Here is a 22,183-nt window from a genome sequence, read left to right as displayed (position 1 = left end):
AACAATACAGGGTTGTACACAATGTCTGAGGCATTCATATTCAGGTACCTTTTCTGGTACACTCGAGGGTGGTCCTTAGAAATTAAAAATTTTTAGAATCTTCCCCAGACAGTTATGATAATAACCTGGTTTGACTATTGCTATAGCACAGGTTTCATTTCTCGAGCTATTTCTTTTTTAAAAAAGAGAAAAAATTCCCCGTTTATTAGTAAGTCAATTTCCACTGTTTACAAGTACCCAGTCCACAAAGCTCATAATTATTCCCATTCTAGAATTATACCAGTTCTAGAGCTATTTCTGACTGTGAGTAGTAGGTTGTCCTGACAAGTATGTTGAAAATGTTAAGGCCACGTCTGAGCTCAGCTGGAAAGAGCATCAATTAGTGACGCCTGCCATGAATTCAAGAGGAGAGAAGAATACAGGGACCATGAGTTTGCTATATGGACTCTATCCACTCAGGGCTTCAGCTGGGTAGGGGATTGCCTTATTTTCCCTATTGACCGTCCCCTTCCCAGCAAGAGGACTGTGTTTCAGTTTTGCCTCTTGCTCTCTTCCCTCTGCCATGAGAACATCTTGTTTTTCCGAGACCCTGGGAGCAGGGCCACAACAGCAGACCCATCTCTGCTGAAAGACATGAGTGAGAAATAAACATTTGCTTTTATAAGGCAAGCCACCAAGATTTTATTATTGCAGCCAAGCTGGCCAATACAATCAATATTGGTCAATTTGGAATCCATTAATTTGGAATCAATCAGTTGGAATCAGTGAACTCTGGAAAAAAGAAAAAAAAGTCCCAAACTGTCATTTTGCTTGGATATTAGTTTTAATCTTACTAAATTGACTGTTAGTAAACTACCTAGATTATGCCACTGGGGAGTTTTAGTGCCTTTCGGGTGATTTTAATGAGCTTTAATGTGTATAGACTCAGAAGCAGCTTTTCAGGGTATTCTATTCGAGCAGGTCCAAATGTAACTGGAGTCATTATTCCAATGCCCAAGGATTGCAGTATGTAAGGAGCACTCGCCCTAGGATGTGGCTTGACCTGGACCTGTTTCTGATGCAAGGTCCATGTGCCTCTAAGGCTGGGGACAGCCTGTACATTAGTCTATGGCTGTATGTAGCTAGTTCTGTTATTTTGTGTGTGTTTGAATTTACAGTCAAGGGCACAAGTTCATGAAGATTGACATTTAGAACTTTCCTTCACATTGAATATTCCCTGAATTATCTTTATTTCAGCCGGTGAAGATTTTGTCCTTTTTCAAAGTATGAGTAATGTCCTATGTAATTTTTACAAAGGTGCTTTTCTCTTAACTTAAATCATTCTTGTATAAGAATATTTACTAACATAGTCCCTTCAGTAAGGATACCCATCTTGCCAGGTCTGGTGAACAAATGTTATGGTACGCGTTTGCGAATAAGCAATTCGTAGGTTCTTAGGATTCAGCTAGTCATAAACATGTCAGTAGACCTTCTCCCTGTATGTCTCTATGTTTTTAAGCCTTTCCAGCCTAATTTCCCAGAGGATTACATTGACCTTGAGTACTTTGAAGGTTTGAAAGGCTCTCCCTCCCCTGAGTTAACAGTGTCCTAATACTCTTGGCATTTATGGTAACAAACTTCAGGTGCAGTCCTATTTTTGCTGCAAAAAAACTTTATGTGTGTGCTCCCTTGCTCCTTATGCTCCTCTAATCTAGCACTTCCTCTTTAGCATTTGAGCTATTGGCTGAAAAAAATGCCCTATAAATTAAGGAGTATGAGCTTCACCTCTAGCACCTCCCTTGGATCCCTTTTGCTGTCCTCCCTGCGAGCTTTCAGTCCTCTAAAGGCAGCAGGGAGCAAAGCCAGCAGAGGAGTGCTTGCAGCCAGCCAATGACTGATGGACTGCAGCTGGCAAAGGAAAACAGCAGAACAAGGCACAGGTGACTTCGGCCAGGCAGCTGGGTTAGGGCGGCACAGGAAGCGCAGGGGAGGGACGGAGTCTCTGCAGCAGCTTCCTGCTTGATGCTTACTAGGGGCTGGCCCTTCCCCTCCTCTGAGAAAGACCAGTTTATCCTTGACCTTAACTTTGTTAAGAAACAACACAGAGGGGAGTTCTTTTAGTTTTGTTAATCAACAGTCCGAGTCAGAAAAGGTGTATTAAGAGACCACATTTTTTGAGCTTGTCCATATGAAGGAAAAAGCTTTTGGTCACTATCCAAAAATGTGGGTCTCGGGTGAACTAGATGAGGACATTGACAAAGGCTAGGTGCTGTCAGTTTTCTATCCAAGCGAACAACTACAAAAAATATGACTGTTCGATAAATGGGTCCCAAAAAGTTTTTAGTGCTGAATTTTTGATAAAGTAAAACAAATTTCTTTAAGGAGAAGGAAGTGGCTAAAATGTTAGTAAACGCCTATCTATACATTGCTAAGAATGTAGTGACCATTCCCATGCCTTTAAATTATGTTGGTTTTGTGGTTCTTGATCTTTGTAGTATATCAGAATCTCGTGGAAGGCTTGTTAAAACACACAATGCTGGGTCTCACTGCCAAATTTCTTATTTCGTACTTTGAACTGCAGCCTGATAATTTGCATTTCCAACAAGTTTCTGGGTGCTGCTGGTGCTTTGCTCTGGGAACCACACTTTGAGAACTACTGGAATAGATAGTCCTCTTTGAAAGTGTGTAGCTTTCAAAAGCTTCACAGTTTTTAGTGGGTCACAGTAGGCATTATGGGAGGGTGATGCTGGGAGCTTGCAGATGTTGGTGATTAGGGAATTAAGGGAATCTCAGAGTTGAAGGGATTTGGGGTGGCAGGAGGGGCAAGAGCGTGGAGAGACGTAAGAAGGAAACAGAAGTGAAGGGGAGATTGAGGAATTCAAGTGCGAGGGAGAAACCCAACCTGACACTGATCTCTCTGCCATTTGAAGTGATTGCTTTGTTGAGTTTGATCGTTGAAGTGGTGACAGGAGCTGTACCTAAAACAGATGGATAAGGCCCTGAAGGTTTTATTGTATTCTCTTCTGTATGAAATAGCAGAAATGGACAAGTTCTTTGAACTTTCATAATGATACTCATTTTTCTTGACAGTGTATATTAATTGCCAGATGGGGAACTCTTTCTTTTGGGCAAATAAGGTCATAAAGATAAGCTGTGACAATTGAATGGCCACATTTCTTTTATCAATATGGTTGGAATCTAAGTTGGACATGATAAAGGTGTACACAGCTTTCTCATTTTCTTCTTTAGAGTCCAATGATGTGATTTTTGATGTCTAAGTTCACATGGAAATATCAAGGCAGAAAAAGATGCAGCTCTATTCTTTGAACCAATTTTTTACATTCTATTGATTGTAAAGTAATTAATATATTTTTTAATTAAAAAATTAAAATCTTGCCATTTATAGGTGAATAGTATTCAGTTATGAAATCACTGGGATTCTCCCCTCCACCTATGGTTGCTAACAAAAGAATGCTCAAGTCTATTTTAAAAGTCTACTTTAAAAAATCATTTTAGTGAAATAACAGTAAATAGGAACTGTGATTCCTCTTTCTATGAAATGTCAATCATTAGGAGACATACTAAAATTCCCAAATACCTCTATGATAGCAATATTAAGGAAATAATATTTTATAGTAAACATTTTTAATAAACAGCAGCATAAAATAATCAGTGTTTAATATCATCTCTGGTGTGTGAAATACAAATGCATATATCCTCAATATAAAATCACCTTTTTGTCAGTACAATTCCATGCTTGTCTATTTGAAATGCCCATAATAACAAATCAAACATTAAGTAATACAGTGATTAAATGCATGCAGTGAAAATAAGGAAAGATATGGTAGGGTCAGATATCTCAATATTGCCACTATATATTTGAACAAAATCTATATCAAGTTAAAAACAAACAAAGGAAACAAGGAAACAGACCAGATATAAAAATGCAGAGATATATTTTCACTTCTGTGATACAAACCATAAACATAGTTTTGTGCAAAAAAAAAAAAAAAAAATCTGAAAATAAAATCTTACAAAACATTGTCAATAAAGAGAAAGGTATTTTTCAGTTTGTGAAAAAAAATACTATTTTCATACAAAGGGGACTGTGTTATGTAGTATCACAGTGCTATTATAAAATACATTATTACAAGTGGTTTTCAAATTTAGTTTGTTCACCTTAATGATTTCAGTTATTATAAAATGTTTAAAATAAATGTTATAGTTCTTCATAAAAAACTAACTTGAATTTATTTTTTAACTGTAACAATGTTTTTCCAGAGTAGGTATTTTACTGGCTCATGGAATGCTAATTTCCCTTTAAGGGACTTCTAGAAAAACTAAGATTCACTGAAATTGTGTTTACTTAAAATAATAAATATTCTTGGAAAACAATTGATTGTCATATGATATACAAAATTGTGGTTTGAAGCTTCATCATTAAACCGTTGCATAGCAACAAAAGGATACAAATATTCTCCTCTACCTAAAGTTAGGAAATGTAACCTCTGAATCAGCTTATTCATGCCACAAAAATATGTCTTAATTTACCTCCCACTAAATCTGGATGCAGCCAATTCTTTGAGTTCACAGTACCTATAAGTTCATGTTTGTTGTTTGAAGACTCAGGTTTGGGAAAATTGCAACACATTTTGGTAAACATTTCCTTTATTTCTCATTGCTAATTGTATTTTAAAAAATGGAAACATCAATGTGTTTCTAATTCTCATACATTCTCCTCATCAACTATCATTTCCAGGCATTACTTTACATCCTTAAGTCTCTTTGTAAGTCTCTTAAAGTTTTAAAATAAAAATGAGACTTTGAGACATTGTTCTTAGAATAAAGGAGTTTTTTTTTTAAACAAGAGAAAAACCAGATATAAAATTCCTTTTTATAGAACTTAAACCTATAAGAATTCTAAACTGGCAAAAGGTGGTGGGCAGGTAAATGTCATCAGATGCATATTTGATACCTCCTTCTAAGGCAAGAATGATCATGTTGCTTCTATATACCAGCTTACAAAATTCAGTTCTTTGAAATGAGAGCTCAGTACTTGTTTTTTAAAGAAATACTGTAAAATTTTGCAAAATAGAATTCATTGTCTTTGGATTCCAACTATATGAATAAATTGGTATAATTCTTAGGGCTGGAATAAAATCTGTGAACATTTCCAGCACAGAAAAAAAAGTGGAAGAAACTTTAAGTTTACTAGATGACATCATCATAGGGTTTTCTGCTTCTCTAGAGTCCACTGCACCCCTACACCTTGGACAACTTGGAACAGGAGGTTGCAAAGCTGGGTGTGCTTGTCTGCAGCCATGCTTCTGTTTCTGTCTCCATGGAGACCCTCACTCCTCTCCCATGGATGCTGACTAGGCTGAGGGGCCATTTTCCTGCCTGTGGTTGGTTTGGTACCTAAAGCAGTGAAGTGAGCGATCAACCAACGCTCAATTCCAGCATCCACATCTAGCCTTCTTATGGTATGATGCCCTGTGTTATTTCAAGGGCTGTGTAAACACACTGTGAAAAAGAGAAATGTGGAAAAGGCCTTCATGATCAGAAGAGGAGGTTCACAAAGAGACACACTCTGCACCTTCCCTACAAAGCTCCTCTATGTAGAAAGCTTCAGGAAATACTATACTTGTCTTATGGCTCATTTCCGTTTGGGATTTCAAATTTGGCCTAAAGTTTCCTCATTGATTCATTCTGAATATCACTTCCATACAAACATTATAGAGTCTAAACTTAATCAATATAATTCCTGAACATCTGTCCTGAAGAAAAGACAGCAGGTAGACAAATGCTGTGGTATATACATTTTGGGGAGAGACCAGTCATGGCGACCAAAGGCAAATACACAAAGCACCGTTTGACTTTCCTTTTTGGTATGATATTTAATCATAAGGTTCTTTTCCTCTTCACTGGTTTACAGTTCTCAGTACTTGGAATTATATATTCCAATCCCAATGCCATGTCATGCACTCCAATGGAGTGTAAATCCCACAATGTTTTTTTTTTCTAGCTAGGGTCTGTCCTGGTTGGTAAGACACAGTTAAACTTCACAGAAGATACTTGTTGCAATGTCTGCTAAGTGAGAAACTTACTTCAATAAAAAAACATTTGGATATAAATCTTTTCTATGGATTTCTAGTTTGTCCTGTATACCACATTTACAAAAGTCAGGCATTCTACAGTTCTGCAGAAATCATTGATTCGGTGTGTCCGTGAATATTGGAGTCTCCTAGCAAAGATGGTTGCTTTGAGTCCATTTTGTAGGGTTTTTGAGATTTGTTGCCAAAGACGGTGATACCCATTCCACTGGGATGATTTGGAATCGACATGTGTGGTAGTAAAGGAATATTTGCTTCCTGATTGGATCCTGATGAGGGCAAACTGGTCACATGACCAGTACTAGTCGACCCACTGGCGCTGCTTGGGGACCGGCTCTTGGGAGGCGGGCAATGCTGAATCACTCTGGGAGGACCTGTTGGCTGGTAGTGGGCAGCTGGAAATGCTGCATATCCAGGAGGTATTGGGTATCCATTGATGGGGATGAAACGCTGGTTCTGAGGTATTGGTGGGCCAATGAAACCAGCAATCTGGCCCTGTGGTGTAATACCCTGGCTTGGGAATATGTAATTAGGATATCTGGGATTACTGAGATTACTCACTGGGCTGGCACTGAGGGAGGTTGTCTGCGTGGTGGCATTTCCTCCCGAAGGAGTAGTGGAGCTAGTGTGACTTGAGAGTCCCTCCCAGGACCGAAGCCGGATGTGAATATCTTTAAATCTTGGTCTCCTAGAAGGAATCTCATTCCAGCACTCTGTCATGAGGCTGTACATTCTGGGCGGGCAGTCTTCAGAGCATGGTAAGAGCTGTCGTTTTCTCACCATCTCGATCACTTCCTGGTTACTAAATCCATAATATGGCTGGAGTCCAAAACTAAAAATCTCCCACAAGACAACCCCAAAGGACCAGATATCTGAATCAGAAGAGAATTTGCCATACATGATGGCTTCAGGGGGCATCCAGCGAATGGGCAGCAAAGACTTACTCTGCACCCTGTAGTAATCAGCTGAGTAGATTTCTCTGGAAAGCCCAAGGTCTGAAATCTTTATGTGAAGTTGCTCTCCGATTAAAATGTTGCGAGCTGCAAGGTCCTTGTGGACAAAGAAGTGACTAGACAGGTATTCCATGCCAGCTGCAACCTGAATTGCAATGTGCAGGAAATCTCCATGATCCAGGCTGGATTTTACAGTCCCATCTTCATCACTGCTACAGCCAACATCGGAATGCGGCGATCTCATTATGAGGAACTCATGGAGATCCCCCTGATTCATATACTCAAAAAGCATACACACAGGTTGTTCCTGAGTGACAGCACCTAAAAGGCAGACAATATTGGGGTGGTGCAGTTCGGCCATCAGGGAGGCTTCTTGTTGAAATTCTGTCCATTGCTGTGGGTTGTTATAGTCCTTCAAGGTCTTGATAGCAACCAGCTGAGCATGATCCATGCCTGGGAGATAGAGATGGCCCTTATAGATTTTTCCAAAGGCACATTCACCCAATTCCTCCATAAAACGCACAGCAGAAAGAGGCAGTTCTTTAGCCTTGCTCTGTATAAAAGAAAGGAAACGGGTGGGTTAAAATATTTCTTAACCCAGGACATCTTGGCATCTGAAAGGAGGGGTGGGGCATACAGAAAAAAGTTTTGTAAATAGATCGAATAAAATATTGTAGTTCTATATGTCTTTAAAATTGTTGGATGCAATTTAGGGGAGGTGCCTTAGGCAACATTCTATCATTCCCCTATCCCTTACCCCCAACTCTAATCCCACAGTGGTTTCCTGCTGTTGCCAGTAGTCTCACTACTCAAAGTGTGGTCTGGGACCGGCAACATCAGCATCACCCAAAGCTTACTACAAATGCAGACTTTTGGGCCCACCTCCGACCTCCTGAATTGGTATGTGCATTTAACAAGACTCCAGGTGATTTCGGTGAATGTTAGGGTATGAGAAACACTACTGCAGAGGACACAGCCTGAATTCTCAGGCTGGTACTTAGCATAGTTGATTTGTTTCTATCTAACCTGTCCTCCCCGACATGATCCCTGGCTACTCCTCTATGGGATAGCGTCACTTTAGTTAAATAGGTCTCCTCAGTGTCCACCCCCATACCAGGCATATTCTTGCCCAATACTTTTGTTCCTCCAAGGCTCTCCCATGCTTAGGATATTTACTGTGCTAAAAGAGAAAGCAAAATGAAAGATTGTCCTTCTAAGGTGCTCACAGCAAAGGTGGGAAGGTTTGGAATGTGCTCCTCTCTCTCTACTTATCAAATCCTTTCTTTCCTAAAAAGCCTGTTTTAGGCACCACTTCCCCTGAAACTTTCCCTGACCACGCTGGAGTCCTTTGGCTTTCCCGTTTGAATGCCACCCCATACAAGAAGCAGTGCATGGCCTCCAGAGCCAGACAATCTGAGTTGGAATCCTGCCTTCTCCACTTACCACCTTGTGACTGACCCTGGGTGCAACATTTAACCTGTGTCTCAATACACCAGTCTATGAAATGGGATGATAATAATTGTATTGATAGCATTATTGTGAACTTTTAATACATTAACATTTGTAAAGTACTCAGAACCAAGTCTGGCACATGGTAAGTGCTATTTAACTTTTAGCTTGATGTTGCTGTTCTTTTCCTCTCAATCAGATTTCAGCTTCTTGAAGAGAAACATCGCCTTTCATATCAGTTTATATCTCTAGGGCCTAGCAAGCAGGTCATTTATTGATTGACCTTAAAATAGACAAGAGAAGGCATCTAGCTCACAATGAAAATAAGTACTAAATTGTGATATTTGATCTTGGCAGTAAATGTCTATAATGTCATGTGTTTTACTCTTTTTAAAATTCACCTCAAATATAGCCTGATGTTTAGTCTAGTTTGTTAGAAAAAAGTCATAATAGCAATGCATTTGTACATAAAACTCTTGATTTTTAAAATAATCTCTGCACTCCAAATCCTTTATCTTTTTAGAAAAGAATACTACTTTGAGTATCCCGATTGAAAATGACAATGTTACAAATACGTATAAAAATCAGAGCTCTATGTCCACAGAGTTTAAAACAACAGCTTAGAAAATTAAGTAAAAAAATTATTTTATCTAAACTTTACTAATTTAGAATATGTGACGATTAGCTCTGCTCTAGGCTGATGTTTTCCAGGGCAAAATGCCCACTGCCCTAAGTGCAAATAAACTTTGCAGTATAATACCTACTTAAAAGGACAAAATTAAATTGAGGATTTGAGAACATTAATTCTTCTACATAAATAATATTTCTCATTATAAATTGGTCTCATTTGTTCATCAAAGAAGATTTTATGGGATTTATATTTGGGAACACCTTACAGGAAAGTTACTTATGCTGAAAGTAGTGGTAATGCATTGCTTTAAACCTTCAGTAAATTAAAGCTTATTGATCTAGTCCTATTCGTTATATAGTATTATTTGTAATAGCAAGATTAGAAATGACCTAAATGTCCCTCTAGAGAAGACTGGATTAAATAAATTATAGTGGAACTAGTAAATAGACTATATTATAGTTGTGAAAAAGAATGAGGAAGCTTTCTATGTACCAATATGGAAAGTTCTCCAAAATCCTATCACTCAGTTAAAAATAAAAAGCAAAAGAACAATTAACATTGTATGCCGATTTTGAGTAAAAGAAGAGAAAAAAATGAATATATTCATATTTCTTTGCATATGCATAAAGAAAATATGAAAGGATACCTGGGAAACAGATAGCAGTGGTTATTGGGGGGTGGGGGAAATGAAAGAGGGAATGAGAAGGAGGGGGTAGAGGTGAGAGATTGTTCACTTTATGCTTTTTCGTACTTAAAAATTTTTGAACCAGGTGCATATATTACCAATTCAAAAAAAAAAGTAAATTATTGAAAAGATAAGTCCAATCTTTCCAACAGATTGAATTAGGAAATTTCTTCTGCAATTACAGGTCCATCCACCATTCTTCCTTTTGCTTGTACGGTCTGGATTTTTGTGGGAGCTAATGGAGTTCCTTTGGGAGAGCAAGGTGTGGGTGCTGAGAAAGATAATCAGTTAAACCAACCCTACTTTTTTCTCTTTCAGCACTCAGGTGATTTTATTTTTGCTGGCAAGAGTAACTCGAGGTGATTTTTTTTAATTGCTGTAGAATTAATTTTTACTTAAATGAAAACAAATAGGTTATTTACCTAATTAACCACTTGAAAAACTGACAATTGGAAGAACTGTTTTTTGGTGAATTATTTTCAGCAAATTAATTTCCATGAAATTGACCTTGAGCACTGCCCAAGGTGAATTTTTCCTGCTTGATGTTAAGATTGGGGATTTCCATCAGAACTTTTCCTAATGATGTAAATGAATCAAATTTACATGAAGGTCCCTTGAACCTTGGTGATAGAAAAGGATAAGGGATTGTGGGAAAATGGGAATTAGGAAATAAACCCATGAAATATTAGACTGATATAATGAAGAGTTATAAACCCAACACCCTTTCCTTCCCTACAGCTTGAAACTTACCCATACGCAGTATAGTGTAATTCAAACCAAGTGAGCTTTGGACTCATGCAAATCTGGGTTTGCATCTTTGGACCTGCTGCTATTAATAATAGTTAAGACTTACATAGTACTTACTAAGTGCCAGATAACATTCTAAACATTTAACAAATATTAAATCATTTAATACAACAACCCTGTGGGGTAGGTCCTATATATTAGCTGCTGACCTTGGCTGAGTTTCTTAACTTTTCTGAACCTCTGTTTCCATATCTATGAAATAATGTAAATCTAGCTTGCACAGTTGCAGTAGGGATTAAATACAATGATATATGAAAGTAATTTCCATCTAATAAGTGCTCTTTAAATCATTCTTATTATCCTTATTCGGGAAGTTATCCAGGAAGTGGAGTAAATGCAAATAATTTAGATCCATTTACAGCCTTAAGTAGTTCTAGAGAGTCTTCTATAATTCCCTCTATGTTTTTAAAAAACGTGTTTAAGTTCTCCTGCTAATCTTTCTCTGTTCTCCTGCAGTTGTTAGTTTTTAAAAAACTTCTTAAAAAATGACAGAGAATTTGTTTTGGAGCCTAAGGGTAGGTGAGAAATTGAGTCGCCTGAGGCCTGATCCTCTGAGAATACAGATGGAGGTGGAAGCAGCAAGAGCCCATGTGGAAAAGTGCATGGTAGCTGAAGGGAAAAGGAAGCAAGCAGGCCAAACTTGTGGGGACCAGAAGAGAAGAAGGGGTAGACAGGACCTTGACATGGGCCTGATACATGGCCCTGGGGCTTTGCAGCTAAGGCCAGCTGCACTTCCCTGCACTGAGGTAAGCAAATTAGTTCTCTTGTGTTCCCCTTTGGAAGAATTCTTACTCTTGCATTTTTACAGACGGAGAAAGAGGCTTAAAGAAAGTATTGGGGTTTAGAGAAAGTACTGAGACTTTTCCGGACAGCCGAAAGAGCTACACTTGGATCTACAAGGCCTTCTGCTTTGAGCACATGCTATTTGAAACCAGAGAAACCTGCTAGCCAGCAATCCCAGTTTGACACAGAATGTCACTGGAGGCTCAGCCTGGGGCCTGACACCTTGCAGGGCTATGAGGTTGGCCTCCAGTGTGTGATCACTCTGTGGAATTATAATTTCTTTCTCCCTATTCAGGCACATGAAAGAGAGTACATTTTACCCAAAGTGTGCCTTACCATATCTCACCAATACCCAGGGGACCATATAACATATAGTCCCAATTCTTCTCCAATCTATAGAAGGAAGGAGTAGTTTAACAGAGCCACTCAAAGCCAAGTTTGGGCGTTTGCTTTGGAAAGAAGCACAGAAAACATCTACAATGGTAAATTTCACAAAACCTTTCTTTCGAACACCTGTGCAGCAGCCGGCACAGAAGTGCCCAGAAAAAACTGCTCAGAGCATGGTTTCAGGGGAACAATTTATACAGTGATTTGCATTTTTAAAATGCTCAAGTTACTTGGTACAAATGAGTCTTAACTATAGACTCATTTTCGAATTTTACATAAATCCTGAACTAGTTAAAAAATCATAAAAGCCCTTAAAGAAGCAGTCAGTAGACTGTACGGTGATGGCAGGAAATTAGCTGTATTGTTGAGGAACAGATGGTTTACATTATACAAACCCTTTAGGCTAAACTTGTTTAGGTCTGGCATATTGTAAATTATATTTTAGTAATGAAAGTGAAATGACCTCCGCTTGACCTCAAGTGGGGTTTGTCTGCTTGAACCAATGTAGTGGAAAACTATGAAAGAAAATGAAGTCATAAAGTTTTGGCAGTTCAATTTTGGCTCATTTCAAGTTAAGGGGTTATAAATCTGTTTAGTTTTTGTTTGACAAGTATTTGTCATACAGGGATGTACAAAATGTAAAGAAGTGTAAAATACACATGAGGCACAGTGCCAAAGTAAACCAAGTACAAAGGAAAACTGGAATGAATAGGGTCTCGGCTCCTATCTCTTTATCACTCCCTCCATTAGCTGGATGACAAGATGGGCTTGGTTTATTATACGCTGTAAGGCAATTAAGTACCTTAAAACCGAAACAGGCTTTCCCTTTTAAACGTTAACATTTTTACTTCTCAAAGTAAACACACATTTGTCTCAGTGTGGTTTTAAAAATTACATAATTTTTGATGGGGGGGAGAAATAAAAGTTGATGTAGAAGTTGGTACGTTGATCGAAGATCTGATTGTGCTTCTTTCCCCAAGACATTTCTGAAGAGTGACCAGATGAGAAGTAGAGTTTAGATGAGCTCTTCACAGAAGCAAAATGAAGGAAGAACATTCTAGATGAGTCAGCTGTGAGTCCAGTAGTCCTGTCCAAACAGCCAGAGAGACCAGGCTGATGTTGGTGGCTTCTTTCACCTGAGGGATGAGGACTAAGTGGGGATGGGGTACCCTTTTAAACTTTAGATATGAAAACAATGGTCCATGGGAAGAGTTTTTAAATTTGCAATTATGTAGGTGGCTATAGATGCTTAAGGAAGGCAGCCAAGGTTAATTTATCTCTTTCCATCTTAGGGAAGTTACACCTTAGATAATAATACAATTAAAGTGACTTGTGGAGAAGCAGCTTACTACTAACCTGCTATTTCCTGCTCACTTTGCATAAGTGATTACCATAGGAAATGAGGCCAGGATTGTGAGGGCCACCACCATCTGTGTGCAGCATGAAGCCTGCTCTGTGACTCTTTGCCTCTAACCTGAATGGGGTATGATTGCTCTACTTTTGAAACCAGCTGGAAGGAGACACACAGATAAAAAGCAGAGCTACATTAGAGTGGATGGAATTGAGCACAGGATGGACAGGAAGGGGGCTCTAACAGCAGGTGCTAGAAAAAAACAACTGAAGATCATATTCATAGTCAGCCCCAAACCTCCCCCTGCAGTACCTGTACCCCTGACACTTGAGGCTGGTTCATTTCCTATGTTCTAATGCCCCCAAACTGACTGCTGCCCTTTAAAAAATCTCCTATGCTGTTTTTTGAAGCACATTCTAGCTGAATACACGTGTCTACAAGAGAAGACAAGGTTCCACATTGTGGCAGCTGTCCTCACCCCATCAGAGGAACGATGAGACAGACCCTGGCCAAACTGAAATTAGAGGGGTGTTTTTGGTAACGGGAGGGCATCACCAGTTCCTTTTTTTCTTTGGAAGTGGTTTTCTATGAGGTCTGTATTCCCTGGAGACTGACTTGTTCTCTGAATCTCAAGTACTGACGACTAACAACAGACTACGCTTGGCTTGTCCTCTAGCACTAAACAAATGATTTGAAAGTCCAAAAGTTGGTGCAAGGATTGGAAGGTTTATTCAGATTACCAGTACTCAACTAAATGTCTAACCAAGCAAAGGAAAAGAAAAGAGGAGCAGTAGGGTCCAGTTTATCTTAGTCCCAATCGACGGGCCAACTTATTCCACTGACACAGTAATTAATAAAAGCAGTTCTCCCTACTGTTGTCAATACAAAGAAGAAAAGTACCAACTAGATTTAAATCAGAGAAACAAAGCATAGCCAGGAGCCCTTCAGGGTGCACCTATACAGAACAGCAGAAGAGGGCTTGGAAAATCAGGAACAAAGCATAGCTGGGAGCTGGCCAGGGTGCACCTACATAGTCCAACCAAAGAGCAGAAGAGGGCTTATGTTGGGAAAATAGAATAGTTTGGTCAGGGCCCTCGCCTCCGGTAAGGTTGGGTGTGGTTTTAGCACATCCTTTGTAAGCAAATTGTGTGTGTGTGTGTAGTTAGTGCGCATGTACGCTAATGTATCTTTTTAGTTTTGTTGCTATTCTTGTGTGTGTGTGTGTGTGTGTGTGTGTGTGTGTGTGTGTGTGTGTGTGTGTGTGAGAGAGAGAGAGAGAGAGAGAGAGAGAGAGAGAGAGGAGTTTTAGTGAAGCAAGTGGGCGGGCATCAGCCTCTGGTGTCTGCCTGGCGCAGCCATGCTTTCCAACCTGTGGCTTCCAAGGACCTTTTGGCTGGTTACCTAGCTCATAGATCTGCGTGTAAAGGGTCTGGTGACCCAGGCTGGTGTGCGAGGAGTCTGGGGACCCAGCCTGGCATGTGAAGGGTTTGTGACCCAGTCTGTAAACAGGCTTGAGGGGTCTGTGGGCTCCAGACCCAGCCCTAGCTCGGCAATTGGCCCAGTCGGGGCAGGATTACCGGCAGGTAAAAGAGCCCAACAACTGGTGTGGTCACCTAGCTTTACAATTGGCGTCATGAACAGGATTAAGAGTGCTACAATTGGTGATTTTGACAGGATTCCGACATTAGCCTTGCAGTAGCGTGGCAGCTTAGAAAATTAGAGAAAGGTAAAGAGAATTTTAGTGGCTTCTGGACTTCCAGTCACTGCGTGGTGTGGGAATGAATCCCCTGTCGGGAAGCCTGATCAAGCAAGATCTGCACGGAGTAGGACTGGCCTTCCCACCTCTGCTAGTTCCCCACCAGGGCAAGCTGTCGCCAGCCAGAGGGAGCATGCTTCTCACAGGTTGAGAGGAGTTTAAGCTGGAGTTGTCTGGCAGTCACTTTAAAGAAGAAGAAAAGGGAAAACAGGAGAGTAAAAGAGAATAAAGCATTGCCTTGTCAGAATTTAGGCTAGAGATTCCAGGAGAGACTTACCAGCATCAGAGATATGGGAGCAAAATAGTCCCTGTGGCCACTTGCCTCTTGCCCCTAGAGTCTTCTCTAGTGCCCAAAGCTTTCCAATTTTCACCAGTGACTGAATTAGGCTCTTGGGTTCCAATGTCATAGAAATGAACAATGTACCCAGCAGTAAAGCAAGCAACGCTTTATTAAAAGAGGAGATAGACTTATGCATAAGGGAGGTAGCTACAGTAAAGCTAGCCTCCCAAAGGGAGCTGTTCAGGGTCTTTTATAGGGAAAGGAGTTAAGGGGTACAGGCCAGTGTCAGTGGAGGTGGTCCATTCTGTTCTTCCTGGTTGCGTCATGGGTGCATGCTCAGTTAGGGCTTTGGTCCTTGAGCCTGCTTAGTATGTCCAAGATGGCGGTGGTGTCCATCATCGTCACCCCAGGAGGGTCATTGTAGTGGTTACCTTGAAGCTTTGTGCACATGTGGGAATTCCTGAAGGGGTCTTAAGGTTAATCTGTAACTTAATTTTTACAATTACGGTAAACAAGCCCTGTGGAGGGGTTTTGCCACTTAGTGAAAATCTGTTTCCTCTCTTATCTCAGTCTATTTACCAGGGCAGGTCATGGGGTAATCATTTGCCCTGCGGATCTCATGACTGAGGAGTGGAAAAGTAACAAAATGTCCTCTGCAGGGAAAATGGAGTCAGTTTTGTTCACAGGCCTAGCCTTACTCTGTTTCACTGACCAGCATGGTCTACATCAAAGCAGGCACCAGAACCACCTGAAGGACTAGTTACAACACAGATTTCTAGACCCCACCCCTAGAGTTTCAGATTTTTAGGTCTGAGATTCTCCATTTATGATAATTCCCGTGTGATGAGGATGTTTTGGCCTCACTTTGAGAGCCACTGGAATAAATGGATATGGCTTTCTGGATTAGACAATTACTTAGTGTTGGGAAAATAGAATAGTTTGGTCAGGGCCCTCCCCTTGGGTCCAGTTGGGTGTGGTTCAGCATCTTTTGTAAGCAAATTGTGTTTGTGTGTGTGTGTGTGTGTGTGTGTGTGTGTGTGTGTAGTTAGTGCGCATGTGTGCCAATGTATCTTTTTAGTTTTGTTGCTATTCTTGTGTTCTTGAGAGAGAGAGAGAGAGAGAGTTTGGAAAGCAGGCGGTGGGCGCTGGCCTTGGGCGTCCACCTGGCGCAGCCATGCTTTCCAACCTACAGCTCTGGGGACCTTTTGGCCAGTTACCTAGCTCATAGACCTGCGTGTAAAGGGTCTAGTGACCCAGCCTGGCATGTGTGGGGTCTGGTGACCCAGCCTGGTGTGTGGAAGGTTTGTGACCCAGTCTGTGAATGGGCTTGAGGGGTCTGGAGCTCCAGACCCAGCCCTAGCTCAACAATCGGCCCAGTCGGGGCAGGATTACCAGCAGGTAAAAGAGCCCAACAACTAGCATGGTCACCTAGCTTTACAATTGGCGTCACGAAAAGGACAAGTAGTTCTGCAATTGGCTATGTTGACAGGATTCCAGACATTAGCCTTAGCCAGACACTTAGTGATCTGGGTCCCTGCTCCCTGTGTGACGAATGACCGCAGTGTGACTGAAGAAGCTGGTCAAACAATTCTGACTTACACAGGCAGAGAAAATAATACTCTGCTTGAAAAGATGCTTCAGAAATGCCAGATACAGAAAGATGCAAGAGCCATTGACTGACATTTATTAGGTTTGATGGAGTTTGGATGTGTTGTCTCCTCCAAAACTCATGTGGAAATCTGATCTCCAATGTGGCAGTGTTGGAAACTGATTGAGTCATGCGGGCGGATCCCTCATGAATGGATTGATGCTCTCCCTGGGGGAGGGGGGGTTAATGAGTGAGTTCTCGCTCTATTAGTTCCCGCGAGAGCTCGTTGCTTAAAAAGACCCTGGCACTTTCTCCCTCTCTCTCGCTTCCTCTCTCTAGCATCCTCTTGCCATGTGATCTGCTTGTACCCGCTGGCTGCCTGCCACTTTCCGCCAGGAGTAGAAGCAGCCTGAGGCCTATGCCAGATGCAGCTGTCCCAGAGTCGTAAGCCAAATAAACCTCTTTTCCTTATAAATTACCCAGTCTCAGGTATTTCTGTTATAGCAACACAAAATGGACTAAAACAAGGTTTATATTCTGCGTGGCTACTATTTCAGTGAGATTCAAGGTTTTGAAATATAAATGTCTCTGTAACTTGGGCCATGTCATCAGTTTGCTCTGTTTTCATGTAGAGCATATCATTAAGGATATATTTTAATAGCTGGTTGTACCTCAGTCAACTGACACTGTATATGCTATATACCAAAGAGTATATGTACAGAACTAGGATAAGAGGAACCATGAAAGAGCCATAAAGAGAGAAGACAAAGCTCCTATCCTAGATGTCTGTAATCTGAGCTTAATAGCTGCCATGTATCGAATTCTTGCCATGTGTCAGACACTGAGATCATAGTAATGCCTACAATATTTTTTTAGGTGCTTACGTGTTAGATTTTAAATACTTTATGTATATTAACTCTTTTCATCCTCACAATACCCCCACGAGATTGGTTAACTATGATTAATCCCCATTTTACAGATGGAGAACCTGAGGAAAAGAGCAGGTAAGTGGCCCCACAGCTGGTAGGTGGTCAATCCAGGCACCAGAGCCTGCCTTGCTAATGACTATGCTGCACTCCCTGGTCTGCTGTCTGCCTTAAGTGCTTAATGCATCAGCTCACTTAATCCTCAGCACAATCCTGTGAGATTCATACTGTGAGTTTTCCATTTTATGAGTCAAGACATTAAGGCATTCGATAGTAAAGCTATCTGCCCTAAGTGAATCACTGTACAATATATACATATATTGCAACAACACACTGTACCCCACAAATATGAGCATTTAAAAATAAATTCAAATATAAAAATAGCTTGCCTAAAAAAGCACAACTGTTAAGTGGTGATGCTAAGATTCAAATCTAAGAATGTCTAACACCAAAGTTGGAGCACTTTTCTGGGAAGAGGTGACTCTGGGGAGAGTTTTCATTCGATCCTCAAAAGGCTTTTAAATGCATGAGGACCACTGGTATAAAAGGGGAATGCTCGGGGTCAGAGCTCTCTGGTTTCCGAGCTATACCTTACTCTGTTGATACCGTTGTCTCTGTTGGGTGACCGGCATAAGTGAACAAACCCATTAGTGGCAACCTTTGCCTGAAGTGGGCACAAGAGCCCTGGTGAGTATATGAACTTGAGATTTCTTAGTATCTGGACTTGGCTGTTGACTTGAATCTTCTTGACTCCAAAGCCTATTCTCCTTTCTTGTGCATTTTACTAGTTTTTAGGAAAACAGTGCTAGAATTGTGAAACAATTGATCTCACTCATAAACGGAAAAGATTATACTTTAAAAGCTTAGAGGCCACAGCCATTTTATTTTGGGAGGTTATGGACATTTTCAAAGACTACACTGAACTAAGTGCCTTCTGGCTTATGCAATTGAATTCTAGAGGGAATTTCAACCAATGTTTTGCCACATTTGCTCAGAGTTCAGCTGAACTTCTCTGGAAGTGATTTAACTGCAGAAACATTTCTTTTCTCTATAATGTAACTTTCTGATGGTTAGTTTGAATGTTTCGTGGTGACCAGGGTTGATTCTGTGGTGGAGTTACTTTATAATGTCAATGCAAGAGGTTCTAGTCTGCCTGGAAACAGAACAGATGCCAATAATTTTAATGTTAGCTTGAGCCACCATGTGCTCATAACTTGGGCTCATATGTTTTGGCCAGAATGAAAACTAAGGAAGTAGAGTGAAATAGGGAAGCACCTGTCCAGACGTGGGTTCGAGGTTTGGCTCTATCACTTACTAGCTGTGTGACTTTGGGCAAACTCTTAATCTCAAGCCTTGGTTTTCTTACCCCCAAATCAGGCTCAAATTAGTACTACTTCATCAGGTTATTATAAAGATTCTATTGAGATAATACAGCATTATCTCAACAATGAAATACTTCAGCCCATTTATAATGCCCATTTATTATACTTGTTTTCCCCAGAAGTAAAGTTTCTATAGATACAGGTTTAAGATGAGGTTATGAACTAGATGGCCTCCCAGCCCTAACTATTAGACCCTCCCTACCTTGATGGATTTATCCAGGGTGTGAACTGGGTTTGGGACAGGGACATTTATGCTAATAGGATGGGCACAAGGAATACCAGAGCTATCCAAAGAGCTACCTCTATAATCATTGCTGTGATTCTGTCCTCACCTCAGTAATGCTGTGGGCTGCTGGATCCTACAGCTTTCTCCTCTACTCACATTATGCTATGCACAGGATGTGGCTTCAATAAAAGATTTGTAGTGATCACTGTGACAAAAATAATAGTAATTTCTAGCTACTGAGTACCTGGTGAAGTGCCAGACACACTATCTTGAAGTGTCAAAAATATTCCCTTGAAGGATTATTTTAATTCTTGCTTTACAAGTGAGAAAATAAAAATTCATTACAGGTGCAAAAATAAAATTTCAGAGAAATGAATTATTTGCTTAAGATCTCATGGCCAATAGATAATGGAGCCTAGATTTGTAATCATCTCTCTCTGCCTCTAAACCTTTGCTCCTTAATGTATATCAAACTACCTCCCAGAAATATACTAAGAGAAAAATGTTGCTAAAAAGGTAAGTTAGGCCCCAATAATACAGACTTTTGGGTGCTGGGATGAAGAATTTTATAACTTGAGATTGGCTTTTCCAGTTTGGGGAGTCATTGTATTCAAGTGGGAGCTAAAGCAATGCCAGGAGATGAAATTAGCAAGAGAGCAAGAGAAAAAAGAACTGACAAATGTTAGAAGATGCTCCCATTTAGGGAATTAAAAGAACTAGTAAAGGAACCGTAAGGACACAGGAGGAAAGCCAAGGAAAAAAGTATTTCAAGATGGTGGTTAAGAATATCAAATGCTCCAGAGAAATTAAAGAGGATGAAACTTGGAAAAGCTCACTGGACTAAATTACATCACTGGTGATTCCCAAGAGGCCCATGTCAGTAGAATGGTGAGCTCAGAAGCCTTGGGAGACAATGGCTTTAAGTAATGAGTGGAAGAGTTACTGAGGACTTTTTGGCACGAAGTGTGGTGACATTTGGTAATGACAGGGGTTTAAAAAGGGTAACCAGACCATAGGAGGACTTTTTAGATAGAAGCATGTTGTTGGCAAAAGTGACAGGCCCAGAGAATGTAATCAAGTTACAGCATTCAGCAACTACTTTGGCTGGAAAGGAAAACAGAGAGATGAATTGCCTGGAAAGGACGAAGCAGAGAAGCTGGAGAGAGGTGAGGGTAAACTGAGAAATAAAATACAGCCATCGGTTTCAGAAAGCTAGGCAAATCCTGCTTTCCCCTCAAGGGTTTCTCACATCAGCCAGGAGCTGCAGGAGTTTGACCCATGGGGGCTCTTCAGGCTTTGGCAGCCTCTCCTGCTCCTGGCCTGCCTTCACTCTTCCCTGTGCCGTTCTCAAACTCTGCCACCCCTCAGCCTCTCTGCATGCCTACCCCCCAGGCAGGAGAGGAGCCAGGAGGCTCTGGCTGAATGGGACCCATCCTGTCCTTGAAGGGGAGACTCTGCCAGCTCCCTCGTCTCTGAGGAGCATGCTCTGCAACATCTCTCCCTTGCCCAAGCATGCTTAAAGAATGCTGGTTTTTTAGGGCCGGCCCGTGGCTCACTTGGGAGAGCATAGTGCTGACAACACCAAGCCAAGGGTTATGATCCCCTTACCGATCATCTTTAAAAAAAAAAAATGCTGTTTTTTTAAATAATCATGATGGTTTGGGGAGGTGGTGGCAAGGGAAGGAGAAGCAAAGGAAAAGAATCAGAAAAAAGGGAAGTCAGGGTTTCCAGGCTCCTCTGAGAAAGTTCATTTACCTTAGTGCTTAAAAACAAAACAAAAACTCTGCTCAGACTTTGAAATGTGTAATGCAATATAGAAAAATCCTGCTTAGTTCAGGCATCACTGGAGTACTCATCAGCAGATTGAACAGCTTGAAATCTTTTGCTGTTCAAATAAAAGGAAAATAAACAAACAGACCTTTACTTGAACACAGTCTACTTCTTTCTCTGAACAGCTGAGAAAATTGAACTGCAGAAGCCTAAATGGCTTCTCAGAGTCACGGAGCGGTGAGATGGGGAGCCAGGAAAAGCATCCCCATCTCCTGCCTGTCCGTGGCTCAGCGCTAAGATGCCTCTCTGGTCCACTGGCTTCCTTTCCCCACAGATCAGAAGGAAACCTGCGCCTCATCAAAAGCTTTTACTTCCAAACACACCATCCCATTCCCCACTTGGGGGACCCACGCCACTCTGTCTGCGGGGGTCTATTGTCCTCTCTGAAGGGTATCAGTTCCTAATCTGCTCGGGGAGCTTCTTCTTTGTAATCCAAACACTCAGGGGAATTTCAGCAGCTCAGCAAGTGAAGAGAGATGGTAACAGATAGTTTAAAACCGGACAGGCACCTACATTTGGGTAAATAAGAACGCTGGAGTCTCTGACTTTTGAATTGGCCGAAGGGAAATAATAAGTCTAGGGCAGACAAGCTTCCAACCTTCATTCCTTTTTCATACTTGCCTCCGAATATCCTTTGATTTTGCCCTTCAGGCATGTTTGTTTTCAGGACTTTTTTTTTCTTTCTTTCTTGTGTGTGTCCCTTCCTTTTAGATTTTATAGGTACATGTAATATTTATGTGTCAATGACCTTTCAAAGCAGTTTTAAAGATTTTGTTTACATTTAGGAATTTTCTTTTAGGTCTACAAAGTCCTTTGTGCTTTTTCCAGGAAAGGCACTCAGTAAGAACCAAAACAAACAATCGAATAACTCAGATTTGATCAGAGCCAAATCTCTTAGGAGAGAAAGAAAAAAAAATTAGCATTTGTTTTTGTTGTTTCCTTCCCCCTCCCCAAACCTGTCAAATATTTGAGCCATCCCTATCCAGTCTGGTTCAGAAGTGCTTGTTAGCTGTGTAAGTCTAAATTCTAAGCTGCATATTGGAGAAATCTTAACACT

The 22,183-nt window shown here is 40.8% G+C and overlaps 1 protein-coding gene across 1 annotated transcript in view; it reads right to left on the bottom strand.

Moving 5' to 3' along the window:
- Positions 1 to 6,170: 6,170 nt before the first annotated feature.
- The window catches only part of ROR1 (receptor tyrosine kinase like orphan receptor 1), a 264,083-nt gene continuing 248,070 nt past the window's right edge, over positions 6,171 to 22,183 (bottom strand). The window contains exon 12 of the mRNA XM_063105766.1: positions 6,171 to 7,598. Within this exon, the coding sequence (XP_062961836.1) occupies positions 6,171 to 7,598 (1,428 nt within the window). The remainder of the gene's footprint in view (positions 7,599 to 22,183) is intronic.

The sequence above is a fragment of the Cynocephalus volans genome, chromosome 8, assembly GCF_027409185.1.
Source record: "Cynocephalus volans isolate mCynVol1 chromosome 8, mCynVol1.pri, whole genome shotgun sequence".
NCBI classification, from domain to species: Eukaryota; Metazoa; Chordata; class Mammalia; order Dermoptera; family Cynocephalidae; genus Cynocephalus; species Cynocephalus volans.
This window is presented reverse-complemented; position numbering and strand designations above follow the sequence as displayed.